At 41.7% G+C, this 15,182-nt stretch overlaps 1 protein-coding gene across 7 annotated transcripts in view; it reads right to left on the bottom strand.

The window, feature by feature from the left end:
* Positions 1-15,182, bottom strand: part of TEP1 (telomerase associated protein 1) — a 1,080,103-nt gene that overhangs the window by 275,401 nt on the left and 789,520 nt on the right. For all 7 annotated transcript variants that reach the window (XM_086931874.1, XM_086931872.1, XM_086931869.1 and 4 more), the window contains one exon: positions 9,109-9,321. In XM_086931874.1, coding sequence (XP_086788000.1) covers positions 9,109-9,321 — 213 coding nt within the window. The remainder of the gene's footprint in view (positions 1-9,108; positions 9,322-15,182) is intronic.

A 15,182-nucleotide genomic window follows, 5' to 3' on the forward strand; every position in this document is an offset into this window, starting at 1 on the left:
CATTTTCGCTGCGGAGATTGCAGTGTATGCCACCTTACTAGGAACACAAAGACACTAGACCTAGAGGCCGGAAAAACTTGGAAACAAATTGCTCATACGAACTGCAACAGTGAAAATGTAATTTACCTCATTGAGTGCACTTGCAGAAAAAGATATATCGGAATGACAACCCGAAAGGTGAAACAAAGAATCTCTGAACATCGCAGTACAATACGCTGCAAGAAAAATGCAACCCGCCTGACGGACCATTTTTTGGAAGTAGGCCACACTCCAAATGATATGTACTGGACCGTCATCGAACAAATATCTCAGGGTCCGAACATTCAAAAACGGCTATACGAAAAAGAACAAAGATGGGTGTACAGGCTATCTACAAACAAGAATGGTCTGAATGACAATATCCCCTGGGCCTCCGTCCTTTCGTAGGTACTCTGTCAGTTCTTACAAGAAACCCAATACCGCCTCCCTCCCTCCATTTGTCTTTGGATTAATCCATTGTTTACCTTAGCTCCCTTGACTACCGGGCGCGCTAATGACGTTCATGTATACACGTGACATCATCACGCGATACCAGGTTGTCAACGCCCTCCACGCCCAAAATGGCGGCTGCCTTGAATAGCGGCGCCAGTCTCACTTCCATTACGGGTACACGGAGGGAAAGAAGTAGGTTTTCAGCTGATTACCGACCAGAGGAACTGTAAGTAGAATCTGCCCTGAAGACAATACCTTAGGCCCAGGTCGGGCCTCTCCACCAAATAGAGAATATTGGTACGGGATATACTTCTTATGTACCTTTTATCCTCTCTCCAACAGAATATGTTTCAAACTCTGTAAATTTCCCCTCAAATCCCCATGCAGCAAACATTTCTCCATTGAGATGTAAGTGCTGTTTGTCTTTTCGACATTATGTTTGTATTGTGGTGTTTTGTTATATGTTATATGTGGTTTTGGATCAAGATGACAATTTTTCCACGTCGGTAATACCTGACACTAATAATCGAGAATTTTGATTTAGGCACGCACAACTGAGGCTGTGAGAAGAGAAGAATGGAAATAAATATTATGCATTCACGTGCACTTTCACCCCCTATATTGATAGGTATGTTTATAGTGGAACATTTAGTTTCAAATACTTGTAATTTAGAGTACTATGCCGATACACCGCACCATGGTTTACGCGCATTACTGAATGTGGAATGAGTCACAGAGAGAACGGACTACGTCACTTCACTACGTAACAGGCACGTAAAATAAACCTTTATGAGTGATAATTTTCTCTCTTTTTTCAGGTTTTGTTTGTTTTCTTGTGCGTAACCACTTCCGGGTTACGACACACACTTTTTTTACCCATTTAGCTAATTGCTATTTTTCGGGGTCTGAAAGGGTTGCAGGTATGGCAGGGTGTTAGTGTACCCTGACCACCCAACTCCTTTTACAACATTTTTTGGTCCTGATGAAAAACCGATAACTCTCAAATGGTTTGAAACATGTAGACCCGACACATAGCACAGATACATTAGGTCCTATTAAAACCTTCATTGTATCACCACTGTTTTTAATATTGTCCAGTAGCTTTAAAATAAATTATTTGACAAGTTATACCAGGACAATTTTTAACCCACTGACTTATTTTTTCATTTTGCACATTCATCACTCACATACCTGCTCCACTGCATTCAGGTGTTGTAGCACACCTTGGCGGCACTCGGCTGCCAAGGTGGCCCCGATGATGAAGCATGTCACCGACCAGGTCGGTGAGTGAGGGGTTCCTTAAAAACAAAGGAGGACTTCTTCTTCCACATTAGTGACTCATCCCACCAATACTGGCTGTCGAGCCTTATCTTTGGTGGTACTCCTTCGTATGGTTATGTAATTAGTTATTTAGGGGATCGGGAGTACCCTTCCATCCACGGCAGTGGATAAAATCCCTTAACTCTCCTACCCTGTTAAATATATATCTTGGCAGCGCACAGCTGCAAGAGTATCTGTCCTTCTTTGATCCAAAACCCGCCCTAGTCACATCACACCTATACACACATTTTGTTTTGGTAAAATAATTTCTTTCAACCATGGGAGAGAATCAAGGTCTTACATACTCCACTGAGGAGATAGATGCAATCTTCGGTGAGATCTCTGGTTTTGCGGATGCAAGCATCTCCCAAACAATTTCACAAACTGGCGATTGGGAAAAACTGACAGAAATGAAGAGAGAACGCATAAGAACAATACTCCATGGCACTATCCTAAAAGAATATGTCACCAACAATATGGCACCCAAAGGTCTTCTGGTTACAAATGCCCCGCGAATTTTCCTAAACGATGCTCAGTTTCGAAAGGACTGGGCGATGATAGCGTGGCACTGCACGCATGATTGGATTGTTCTAATAGTGAAAACAGCTCTAAGACTATCGGAATCCATTCAAATTGACATTCAAAAAACAGAGGCACATATAAAGGCAACTATAACTGGGTACAAAAGAAGATTGGACGAAATTAACAAGGAAATTACCGAATATAAAGACAACCTGACCCAGCAAAAAGTCACAAAGTTTCAAAAGGATCTAAAAAGGTTCTCCTTTGTCAAGACCTACCCCTATTCGGATCCTGACTTTAAACCTCCAGATAAACCAACACCTGATTCTGACACATCAAGTGTCTCATCAGGTAGCAGTAACGGATCTAACAACAGCGCTAATAAACAAAGGGGTAGAGGAGGGAGAAGAGGCCAAGGAAATTTCTGGCCCGGTTTCCAACCCCCCATGTTTCAGGATCCTTTCAATCAGACAACAAATTTTCAAATGTACGGTTGGCAACCTCCCTTCCAACCACATTTTCAGCCCCCTCCCTTTCAGTATCGCCCTCCTTTTTTTCACAGGGGCAGAAGGGGAAGAGGAAAAAACAGGCAACCGAACCAGGTACACTGGGAAGAAGACGACCCAGTGAGCAACCGGACAAAGAGCAAAGCGGGCACAAGCAGTGCGAAACCCTAGTGACGAATCTGTCATCAAGACCTTTGACAACCACTGAAGAAAATGTTCTAAATAAAGGACTTGGATATGTCCCCATAGCACGACTCGACAAATTCCAGTTACACTGTGAGCTGGCCAGTTTTTTCAGAAAATTGAGATTAAAAGCTTTCTTCGAGAAACAAGGTCAACCTAGAGAGTGTGAAGTAGAAAATGAAACCGGACTAAGGGTAAAATCAACCTTTATGCCACCTCCACACACAACACCAGTGGAGCTTATGACCTTTGAACAGGCGGTCTACAACGATGTTGAAAAGATGCAAACAACCACCCATTTTCAAAACGTCAGTAATGCAGAAAGATTGGCACTGAAAGAACTACGTACTTGTGAGACAACAACCATAAAACCTGCTGACAAAGGCGGAGGGCTAGTAATTATGGACACTACCGCCTATCGTGAAGAATGTGTCCGACTTTTGAGTGATAGGAATCACTACCGAGTCTTGAACACTGATCCAACAAGTGATCTGAAGGCTGAAATATGTCAATTGGTGGAAATAGCGGAGTCTAATGGTGCAATATCTAAACAAGAAGCGGATTACTTGTGCACCACGGAAGGCAAGACCCCCTATTTTTACATCTTACCTAAGATGCATAAGGGGAGACTCCCCCCTCCGGGACGTCCCATAGTCTCCGGCATCGGCTCCTTACTAGAGCCTCTCTCTAGATTTTGTGACTTTTTTCTAAAAACTATTGTACAGAAGTCAACTACTTACTTGCAAGACACGAAGAGCCTGTTGAATTTACTACAAAATCTAAAGGTTGATGAGAACACTGTGTTATTGAGCTTTGACATTGAAAGCCTATACACAAGTATACCCCAAGATGACACTATCCGAGTACTGGGGAATACCTTAGAAAATGCTGACTGGCCCTATCACACCCCAAAAGCCTTCATCTTGGAATGTGCCACCCTGGCCCTCAAACGCAATTATTTCGAGTTTGAGGGAACACTTTACTTACAAACCGGGGGGACCTCGATGGGCAGTGTTTTTGCCCCCAGTATAGCTGGTATATATGTGTATGATTTTGAGAACAAATTCATTCTGAACAATGTGAATCCATATCTAGAACACCTGACCTTCTGGAAGCGATACATTGATGACGTCCTTGCTATTTGGCAAGGACCGATTGGACTTCTGGAACAATTCATCGCATGGATAAACACATGTGACAGGAATCTCAAATTCACGAGCTGTTTTGACAAAGGAGAAATTGTCTTTCTTGATGTTGTGATCACCAAGGAATGCGACCATCTGGAGACTAAAACCCATTACAAGCCAACCTCGAAAAATAATCTTTTAAGGTTTGAAAGTTTCCACCCTCATCCGCTTAGGGAGAACTTACCCTACGGACAATTTCTAAGACTACGCAGGAATTGTAGTAAACTTTCTGATTACAAGAAACAAGCGATTGAACTATCTGAAAAACTGGATAATCGGGGATATCCTAAGAAAATAATAAACAAGTGCCAAAAGAGGGCCAGGAACCAACCCCGAGAAGTGCTACTTGAAGAGAAAACCAGAACTGACACAGACATACCGTTGACATGTGTGACAACATTCAACCCAATTTCTAACCAAGTAACCAGGAGTATCAACAGGCATTGGAACATCATCAACACCGGCAATTTACATTGGGAAAAGCCACTTTTTTCCTTTAAAAAAGCTCAAAGCTTAAAAGACAGCCTAGTTAACACCAGACCTAAACAAAAGCCGGCTCAAACTACACCATCAATCACCAGAGCTTGGGGTCTACCTAATGTAACTGGACATTTTCGCTGCGGAGATTGCAGTGTATGCCACCTTACTAGGAACACAAAGACACTAGACCTAGAGGCCGGAAAAACTTGGAAACAAATTGCTCATACGAACTGCAACAGTGAAAATGTAATTTACCTCATTGAGTGCACTTGCAGAAAAAGATATATCGGAATGACAACCCGAAAGGTGAAACAAAGAATCTCTGAACATCGCAGTACAATACGCTGCAAGAAAAATGCAACCCGCCTGACGGACCATTTTTTGGAAGTAGGCCACACTCCAAATGATATGTACTGGACCGTCATCGAACAAATATCTCAGGGTCCGAACATTCAAAAACGGCTATACGAAAAAGAACAAAGATGGGTGTACAGGCTATCTACAAACAAGAATGGTCTGAATGACAATATCCCCTGGGCCTCCGTCCTTTCGTAGGTACTCTGTCAGTTCTTACAAGAAACCCAATACCGCCTCCCTCCCTCCATTTGTCTTTGGATTAATCCATTGTTTACATTAGCTCCCTTGACTACCGGGCGCGCTAATGACGTTCATGTATACACGTGACATCATCACGCGATACCAGGTTGTCAACGCCCTCCACGCCCAAAATGGCGGCTGCCTTAAATAGCGGCGCCAGTCTCACTTCCATTACGGGTACACGGAGGGAAAGAAGTAGGTTTTCAGCTGATTACCGACCAGAGGAACTGTAAGTAGAATCTGCCCTGAAGACAATACCTTAGGCCCAGGTCGGGCCTCTCCACCAAATAGAGAATATTGGTACGGGATATACTTCTTATGTACCTTTTATCCTCTCTCCAACAGAATATGTTTCAAACTCTGTAAATTTCCCCTCAAATCCCCGTGCAGCAAACATTTCTCCATTGAGATGTAAGTGCTGTTTGTCTTTCCGACATTATGTTTGTATTGTGGTGTTTTGTTATATGTTATATGTGGTTTTGGATCAAGATGACAATTTTTCCACGTCGGTAATACCTGACACTAATAATCGAGAATTTTGATTTAGGCACGCACAACTGAGGCTGTGAGAAGAGAAGAATGGAAATAAATATTATGCATTCACGTGCACTTTCACCCCCTATATTGATAGGTATGTTTATAGTGGAACATTTAGTTTCAAATACTTGTAATTTAGAGTACTATGCCGATACACCGCACCATGGTTTACGCGCATTACTGAATGTGGAATGAGTCACAGAGAGAACGGACTACGTCACTTCACTACGTAACAGGCACGTAAAATAAACCTTTATGAGTGATAATTTTCTCTCTTTTTTCAGGTTTTGTTTGTTTTCTTGTGCGTAACCACTTCCGGGTTACGACACACACTTTTTTTACCCATTAAGCTAATTGCTATTTTTCGGGGTCTGAAAGGGTTGCAGGTATGGCAGGGTGTTAGTGTACCCTGACCACCCAACTCCTTTTACAACATTTTTTGGTCCTGATGAAAAACCGATAACTCTCAAATGGTTTGAAACATGTAGACCCGACACATAGCACAGATACATTAGGTCCTATTAAAACCTTCATTGTATCACCACTGTTTTTAATATTGTCCAGTAGCTTTAAAATAAATTATTTGACAAGTTATACCAGGACAATTTTTAACCCACTGACTTATTTTTTCATTTTGCACATTCATCACTCACATACCTGCTCCACTGCATTCAGGTGTTGTAGCACACCTTGGCGGCACTCGGCTGCCAAGGTGGCCCCGATGATGAAGCATGTCACCGACCAGGTCGGTGAGTGAGGGGTTCCTTAAAAACAAAGGAGGACTTCTTCTTCCACATTAGTGACTCATCCCACCAATACTGGCTGTCGAGCCTTATCTTTGGTGGTACTCCTTCGTATGGTTATTTATAGTTTTCACCCTCATTTTATTTTTTATCAATTGCATATTTATTATTATAATACTGATGATTACTTAGTGAAGAAAAATAGCACATTATAAATTCTAATTCTATGTAAAATATTGATACTTGTTTGTGTTTGAGTTCAGGGAGGGGAACCACAATATCACCTCATGATGTAAGAGATTTTTTGATACATTTGCCTACCTCCTAACACTTTTCCACAAGAGTATAACTCATAGCAGAAGCGAGAGATATCGGTCAATTTTCCTATTCTAGGAAAAAGTTGGTATTTTAGTTTGAGGATTGGGAAATCAACTAAATGTGACTCGAACATTATCAATATTATGAGACAAACTTTCCCTTTCTTTTACAAAGGTATAACCTTAACTACTTCTTCTCAAGACATTCTTGATTAACAAGTGAATAACTTCATCATCCTACAGTGACTTGTCCGAGATAAATAAATGCTCATTAAAATATATTCTTCTGTCTACTGTTAGACTGACTTCTAAGAAACTTGCAACTGTTGCCTCATTAGTCATACTAAATTGGTTTGATACTGAATTGAGGATTTGCTCACTTTTTTTTTCAAAGTGCAATCTGAAAATTAGTACAGATAATTTCTCCCAACAAGACGGCTATTAATGTCCTGACAATTCACCAATTAGAGTTCTTTCACAGAAAAAAGTAAGCATTTTACATTTGCTTCAAGTTTGTTTTTGAGGTACAAGTAACTAATGAATATTTTGCACATTTATTAAGTCCAAACTCTCAATAATGTTTCCTTACTTCTAAACAAGTTACTATTAAAATCCTTGTGGATAGTCGAAAGATTTTCACAGCTGTCCTCCATTATGAATTCCAAAGTTTTGAAAATATCACTCAACAGGGTCTTTTTTTAAAATAATCTTGGCAAATGATATGCACTAACAATAAAAGCTATCTTTGAATACTCTATCCTTAATTTATCACTCATTTGTATACAATTGCTTGAATTACATTTGATTTTGCAGTACTAGGTTTACAATTTTAATTAAGGAGGCTAGATACCTATATGATTAACCCGCAGCTGTGTCTTCCTGCATATTTTTACTAGCTGCAATTGCATAGATACTAAAATTTGATATTGTGGGAAGGTTGTTGAATACTGTTAACTTGAAAATGAGCAAAATCTTATACCATGAGGTATGCATTTTCCAATACCTACACTATTTCAGTGCAATAATTGGTATGAGGCATCTGCTGCCTTTGTAGGATAACCAGAAGTGTTCTTGGGCTCAGTATTTTTACATTCTTTTTCTTGCTAGAACAAATGTGTCCCCTGTTGATTGCCCAATCACATTCCATCATCTGATTCAATTGTACACAACAATCTATTTGGATAGGATAAAAAACTACGATTTCTTTCATGTGTGGCATTAACCTGAGATTTAGTTTTCTGGGGATTACACAGGTTAGCTGGTTCCACGCCTTCAAAATTAGTACGTGGAACAACTGTTATTTTAGTGTAATATTTGGAATCTACAATAACATTAATGAGCAGTCACAGGATTGGTTACTTTTTATGGGAGGCCCTGAAAGTTCTATGTCCTGGTCCTCCAACTCTTCCCCAATTTTGCATAACATTAATGTGTGCTGAAGATGGGATCAAGTTGTTACTTCTTTTTTAAAATTATACGATGAAAAAAATGACAGCTTCAATAACTTTAGTTGTCATATCGAAAAGCACTTCAAAGTTTCCTAGAAATCTTAGAATGTCCACACAATTCAAAGTTGTGTGTTTTCATCCTGTTACTATTGCTTCTTTATGTTAGGTGTTCACCTGTTCTTATTTGGTTCAGTTAACTGCAATTAAACCATGGTGCATTTGGCTCTAAAGTGGAACTCCTTCTATTTAGTAAAGTCGAATTACATTTCACAATGTCCTAACCACTTCTAATCATTGTATCCCCTTTCTAGCTTCCTTTTAAATTGCTAATTCCTGTTTGTTCTCTATTAAATTAATGGGAACATTTTTGTGAATTGCCTCCATTCATTGAAACAAGTAGTGTGTACAGGAGTGCTGGGTATGGGGCCTGTCATAAAGCCAGGCTCTGTGTTCAGAGCCCAATGGGCCATGCCAAACACAATGTGTGTTCTCTCAGTAGTTAAAAAATTGTGTTTGTGGAATCGGTTGCTAGGAGCATAGCCCAGTTGTAGCAATATCTTCCAATGATTTTCAAAATATAAGATTCAGTGAGACTTTAATATAAATAGACAGCATAGGGAGAAAGTCCTCTGAATAGGTTCATGTCAGTGATGTACAGTTGCTTAGCTTTTCAAAATACAATGAAGCTGACTGGCACATATGCAAAACTGCCAAAAGAAAATTCCACAAACTCAAATGTTCAGTATAAATGCCCATTAAAATCAGAATGAAACAAAGTGGTGACCATTAGGTTTTACCTGAAGCTGATGCTAGGAGTTGAGGTGAGTGAGCCAGTGCCAGCACTGGGCCATGGTGCCCACGGCAAATATGTCGGCACTTTGCCTGTCCTTCAATTGCATCCCAGATCTGTATATTCTTATTGTTGCACCCCGAAGCCAGCGTCTCATCCTGTAACCATGTTATGGCAGGTACAGCAATATCGTGGATATCACATTCGGAAAACAGGCCCCCTGAAACAGAGCGAGCAGTAGAGTAAATAACTGGTGGCCTTGCTTTTCATTCCAAGAGCACTGGTGACCCATTAAACACAGCAAAGCTTAGTTATCATGTTTGCACTATACGCCATGACACAGTGAAGCTCGCTAGTATCATCATTTCATTCACCTAACAGAAAGTAGCCATGACCGTTTTTTACCCTTTTATTCTTCACTTCGGTTCTCACCGCTGTATGAACCCTCTTCTCAACTCCATGCCTCTTCTGCCCTCCTCATGAGTTATATTCCTCTGACTCTGCCCCAGTACCGCCCTAATAAACTATTTTGCTTTTCATTCTCTCCCATGTAAACATTCACCATTGCACTTAAAACCAGACAATCCCTCCTTCGTAAGAAACCACACCTTGACTCAAATTACCTCCACAACTTGCGACCCATCACTAAATTAACATTTTTAGATGAAATAATTGAAAAATCCAACTCCAAACAGCTCGGTGGCCACATGATCACAAGAAACCTTCTGAACAATTTCCTGTCCCAGCTCAGTCCCAAATACAGCACAGAAACTGACACTCTCCAAATAACAGCAAATCAGAGATACTATCCTCAGAATCCTGGATGAAGGTGATGGCAGTGTATTACTCTATCTGGGTCTGTCCGGCGGAATTCTACACCATTATCAACATCTCGCTTTTCAACATTCTATCCTCAAGAATGGGAATAGAGACTAAAGCTCTGCTGTGATTACATTAATTTCATATCTCAAGGTCAGGATCAACTTCTTAACCATTAAACTGTGGCATGCCACACAGTTACACACTTGCAACGTACATTTTCAATATTTACATTATACTACAAGGTGTGATACCCATTCCCATAAATCACTCTACACTGATCTCCTTTCCTAACTTAAATATAAGCTGTTGGGAAAGAAAGAGAAGAAGAAAATTCCATCTCATTCTAGATTTTCTGTAAACAAAGAAAAACAAGACATTCAACCAGGCCTACTTCTAGGCTATGGAACCAGCTACTGAAAACAGACTCAATCAAAGCCTTCTCCTCTTCAGAAAGAAAACTAAACACGTACCTGTTCAAGAGCCATCTACAAGACTAATACACTACCCTCTAACTTTTCCTCTGATACTCTGGTTCTACTATGAAAGATTTCTAAATATTGTAGTGTAGTTCCTATATTCCCAATAGGCTCTGCGCATTGGAATAATATGTCCTATAGTTTAGACGTAGGACTGAGGTCAACTAGGTCTCTATCGAATTTACTAAACTTAATAGTGAGTGCCAGCTAGCTCAGAGGTCACTAGAAACTTTCTCGAATTCACAAGAAGGGATTCGTTTCTGACAACCGCATAAACATGACAACTTTGTTTCCCAAGAATAAGAAATATATCTCTAGAGTCGCGGAAACAATAGATAAGTATTTCACTCAGTCAATCGTACATGCTTCGTTTCTGCAGAGTTGCAGAGAAATAGATAGACTGGCATTTTCAATAAAAAAGGGTTTATTCAACAGTCTTCTTTCTCATGTAAGAGAAGTGAACTGCTACAACCAATAGGCAGACTGTAAAGTACAATGCGTACAGCGAGAACAATATTATAAAATAATACTGTAAGAGCATTGTATGGTTTCTAAGCCATATAAAAATACATACATAAATAACAATGACTAAAATACTCAACTGGTGCTTCTAAGATATGCCTACCCCAATGTACCTAACCTAAGTTTATTCTTTTTTTATTTTTGGAGTTTTATATAGTGCTGGCTGGACCCGAGGGTATCAGAGCGCTTCACAACATATACAATATTGTGCAGGTAGGCGATACAGGTAGTTGGTAGCACAAGCTTAATAACATATATAATAATGTGCAGATAGGCGATTCAGGTAGTTGGTAAAACAAGGGGATTCTGGTTAGGAGATGAACAAATAATCAAAAGGGGGGGGGGGGGGGGTAAACAAGGGGATTCTGGCTAGAAGATGATCAAACCAGTTCCGCGTTAATGTCTCAGACTCCCGGTTAGAGGTAAGGGGAGCACTGGCTGCGGAACTTTCTTGTCTCTTATCGGATTAGTCGCGAGCGGTCGAGGAAGAGTGCTTTGAGTAGCTTCTTGAATTTTGGAAACCAGTGTGTCATTCTTATGTGGGGGGGTATGGTGTTCCAGATTTTGGGGGCATTTTCAGCAAATGATTTGGCTGCTATTTTTTGCTTCTAAGTTTTCAGTGGGATGAGTAACAGAGAGTTGGAACTCCTGAGGTTTCTGGCCTGGCCGGCCCTTTTGAGTTTGTTGGCTAAGTATTCAGGTTTACCTGTGTGCAGGGCTTTGTGTGTGAGGCAGGCTGTTCTGAGCTAGGCTCGCAACTCGATTGGGAGCCATTTAAGCTCTTTGAGCGCGGGAGAGATGTGGTCAAATTTCCTGGTACCAGCGACCATCCTAGCAGCTGCATTGAGGGTTGTCTTCTGAGGGGCGAGGTGAGATTTTGCTGTTCCAGTCAGGGCTGCAATCCCATAGTCAATCCTGGAGAGCACTAGTGCCTGGGTGGCTTGTTGAACATCTTTGGGTGGGAGGAAGGGTTTTATTTTGTAAAGTAATTTCAGGTTGAGAAAGGCGCTTTTAGCGGATATGGAGATGTGTTTTTTCATATCCAATTTCGGGTCTAGGGTGAACCCTAGAGATTTTACAGAATCTGCCAGGATGAGGTTACAGTTGAGGGCGTCAATGGCTTTGAGCCATTCTTTGATTTGGGGGTTTTCAGTTTTGTTGGAGATGAGGAGAATTTCCGTTTTCTCTTGGTTGAGTTTCAGGTGATTACTTGCAAGCCAGTGTTGAACCTCCTTGAGCGTGGCGTTAAGTCTCTGGATGTCATCGATGGAGGTGGTTTCTAGATAAAGCTGCATGTCGTCAGCATATAATTGAAAGGGGATGTTGGATTTCTTGAGAAGAGAGTTAAGAGGTTCCATATAGATGTTGAAAAGCTGCGGGGAGAGCACTGATCCTTGTGGAACACCCCTGATGACACGGTGGAGGTCAGACTCAAAGTTTTTAATTAAAAAAATTTGTGAGAGGTTGTGGAGAAAGGAAGAGAACCAGTGTAGGATTGTCTCTTGAAGACCAGCCCTTTCTTGTAGCACCTTGATGAGCAATTTGTGGTCAACTGTATCGAATGCAGCCGAGAAGTCTAGGAGGATGAGGAGGCAGCATTGATCCGAGTCCAGTGACTTGAGTAGGTCATCAATGACATTTAGGATTGCAGATTCAGTACTGCAGCCTTTTCTGAAACCTGATTGATGGGGATCTAGGAGATTGATGTTATCCAGGTGTTGGGTCAGCTGAGGGAGTACACATCTTTCCAGGATTTTGGACAAAAAAGGTAGGTTCGATACAGGTCTGAAGTTGTTTAGATCCTCGGTGTCTAGCCCTGGCTTTTTTAACAGAGGCGTGACTTGGCCTACTTTGAGGCAGTCCGGTACCATTCCAGAGCTCAGTGAGCTGTTAATGATCTTGCACCATCGCAGTGCCAGAACAAGCTTCAGGTCTTTGGCCAGGTGCGGGGGTAGCTGATCCAGGGCGTGTGATGAGGGTTTGGTAATGGAGATTAATTTGATTATCTCTGCCTCCTGGATGGGAATGAAGGAGGACCAGTGTTTAGGTGGGATCAAGGAGGTGTTGTCCTGCGTTTCAGGTGGATTGTTCTCGATAGCAGAGATGAGATTTGAGCCAAGAGAGAGATCTAAGCGATTTTGTCATCGAAAAAGCTGGCGAAGTTATCACAACGTTCTTTGGATGCATGTATTGATGATGTCATGGACTTGGAGGTTTGATTCCTGATGATATTGAAAAGCTCCTTGGGTCGTTTTTTTGCAGTGTCTAGGGCAGCGCAAAAGAAAGCAGTCTTTTTGTCCTTAACGTGCTTCTTGTAAGACTTGCGGGCTGCTTGGAGTTGATCTCGGAGGAGGGTGGAGGGATTGTTCCTCCAAATTCTTTCTGTGGCCCTTAGGTGTCTTCTTTCTTCATTGATGTCGGTGGTGAAGCATGATCTGGAGGGAATGGCCCTGGATTTTTTTAGTTTCAAAGGGGCAAGGTGGTCCAGGGTGAGCGTCATATTTGAGTTATAAAGAGAGATGAGATCAGTGGTTGAGAGATGATCAGAGATGTTGGGAAGTAGCGAGCTGATTCCTTTTTCTAGGTCAGCTTGAGGGATCCGGGCTGTGTTCCTGACTAGTATGCGGGAAGAAGTAAGTATTGTGTAGCATAGGTGTAGTTTTCTTTGCCAAGAAATCTACCAAGGGTTTCTCTGAAGGAGGTCTGGTATCTCTGTCTCAGGACTCGATTTCCCAACACCCCGCAAGGGGAGCTTGGAAACACTGGAGCTGGATTCTCGGCAGGAAAAGACACCGCTTCCTGATCAGTGCATCAGTTGGAGGGTAGGATTCCTTCGGCACTTGCTGTAGCGAATTGCGTCGGGCAAGTAGATAGTCGAACTGCTCCGAACCACTATGTCTTGCTAGAGCAAGAGAAGGTATATTTATACCTTGATGTATATTTATACCTTAAAGGTATCTAGGAATGCCATCGTTTGACGTAATGTCGGGCATAATAACGTCAGGAAAGAACCCCTAAGGAATAGTTGTTCTTTGCAAAGTACACGAGTTCGTGGACAAATCAATATTCAAGCAAGGGGAAGTTCGCTAACTGCTTAAGCCGATTTTCCAAGAAATCCTTGTGACGTTTGGTACAGGTAGAAGGAGTAGTTTCTGTCCTGTAACTCCAGTTCTGTAGTAGGGGTATCTCCGTTATAGTCATAATCTAGTGAATAGTCCCGCTCATGTGCATGGACCCCGGCAATCAAAACTAATCTCGTAAGTTGTCAAAAAATTGCAGAACTGCAAAGACACTTAAGAGAGAATTTAAAGACAAATAATGCAGCCTATATCCACAGGCTACACTGTCCAGTACAACTAGAAATTCCACCAAAACCACCACACATACAACACAGCCTGCCCAGTTTCTTTCACAGAGAAACTTGCCTCTACCAGTAAAAGCCTCTGGAACGATAGAGAGGAAGGCCTGGACAGACAAGCTCCATAGGCTGTCATTATGTGGCTTAAATAGGATACTGTGCCTTTAAGAGAACTTTCCAGAACTTCTCCCAGTATCCCAGAATGCACCGCAGGTCCCATTTACTTTCAGTTCTTTTTGAAGGCGTAACACGCCAGACCTGTAGCATTCCTTACATGAATAACTTTCTCCACTGGGGAGGCGGGAGGGCGCTTATGACTATAACAGAGATACCCCTACTACAGAACTGGAGTTACAGGACAGAAACTACTCCTTCTGTAGTAGGGGATCTCGGTGTATAGTCATAATCTAGTGAATAGAACGGCAAGCCCATCCCCACACCAAGCGGCGGTGGAGAGAAGAAGATTAACACCACTACTGTGCGAACAGATTTCGCAGCAAAGCCTGCTCAACCTGAGCGTCTGTCCTGGCATCAGTGTCCAGACAGTAATGCTTAGCAAAGGTATGAACCGACTTCCAAGTGGCTGCCTTGCAGATTTCTGCAATCGGCACGTTACGGAGCAAGGCTGTCGTGGCAGCCTTGCCCCTGGTGGAATGAGCCTTAGGCTTACCTCCTAAGGTCTTATTAGCTTTTTGGTAACACAATTGTATGCAGGACACAATCAACCTAGAAATGGACTGCTTAGAGGTAGCAAGACCCGTCCGGACTGATCCATAATTGATAAACAATTGGTCAGACCTACGAATATCTTTGGTTTTATCCAGATAAAATTTCAACACCCTCCTAACATCCAGGGAATGTAGAGACCTTTCCGCTGGAGATGAAGGATTCTGAAAAAACGTA

The sequence above is a fragment of the Lissotriton vulgaris genome, chromosome 7 (genome assembly GCF_964263255.1).
Source record: "Lissotriton vulgaris chromosome 7, aLisVul1.2, whole genome shotgun sequence".
Lineage (NCBI taxonomy): Eukaryota > Metazoa > Chordata > Amphibia > Caudata > Salamandridae > Lissotriton > Lissotriton vulgaris.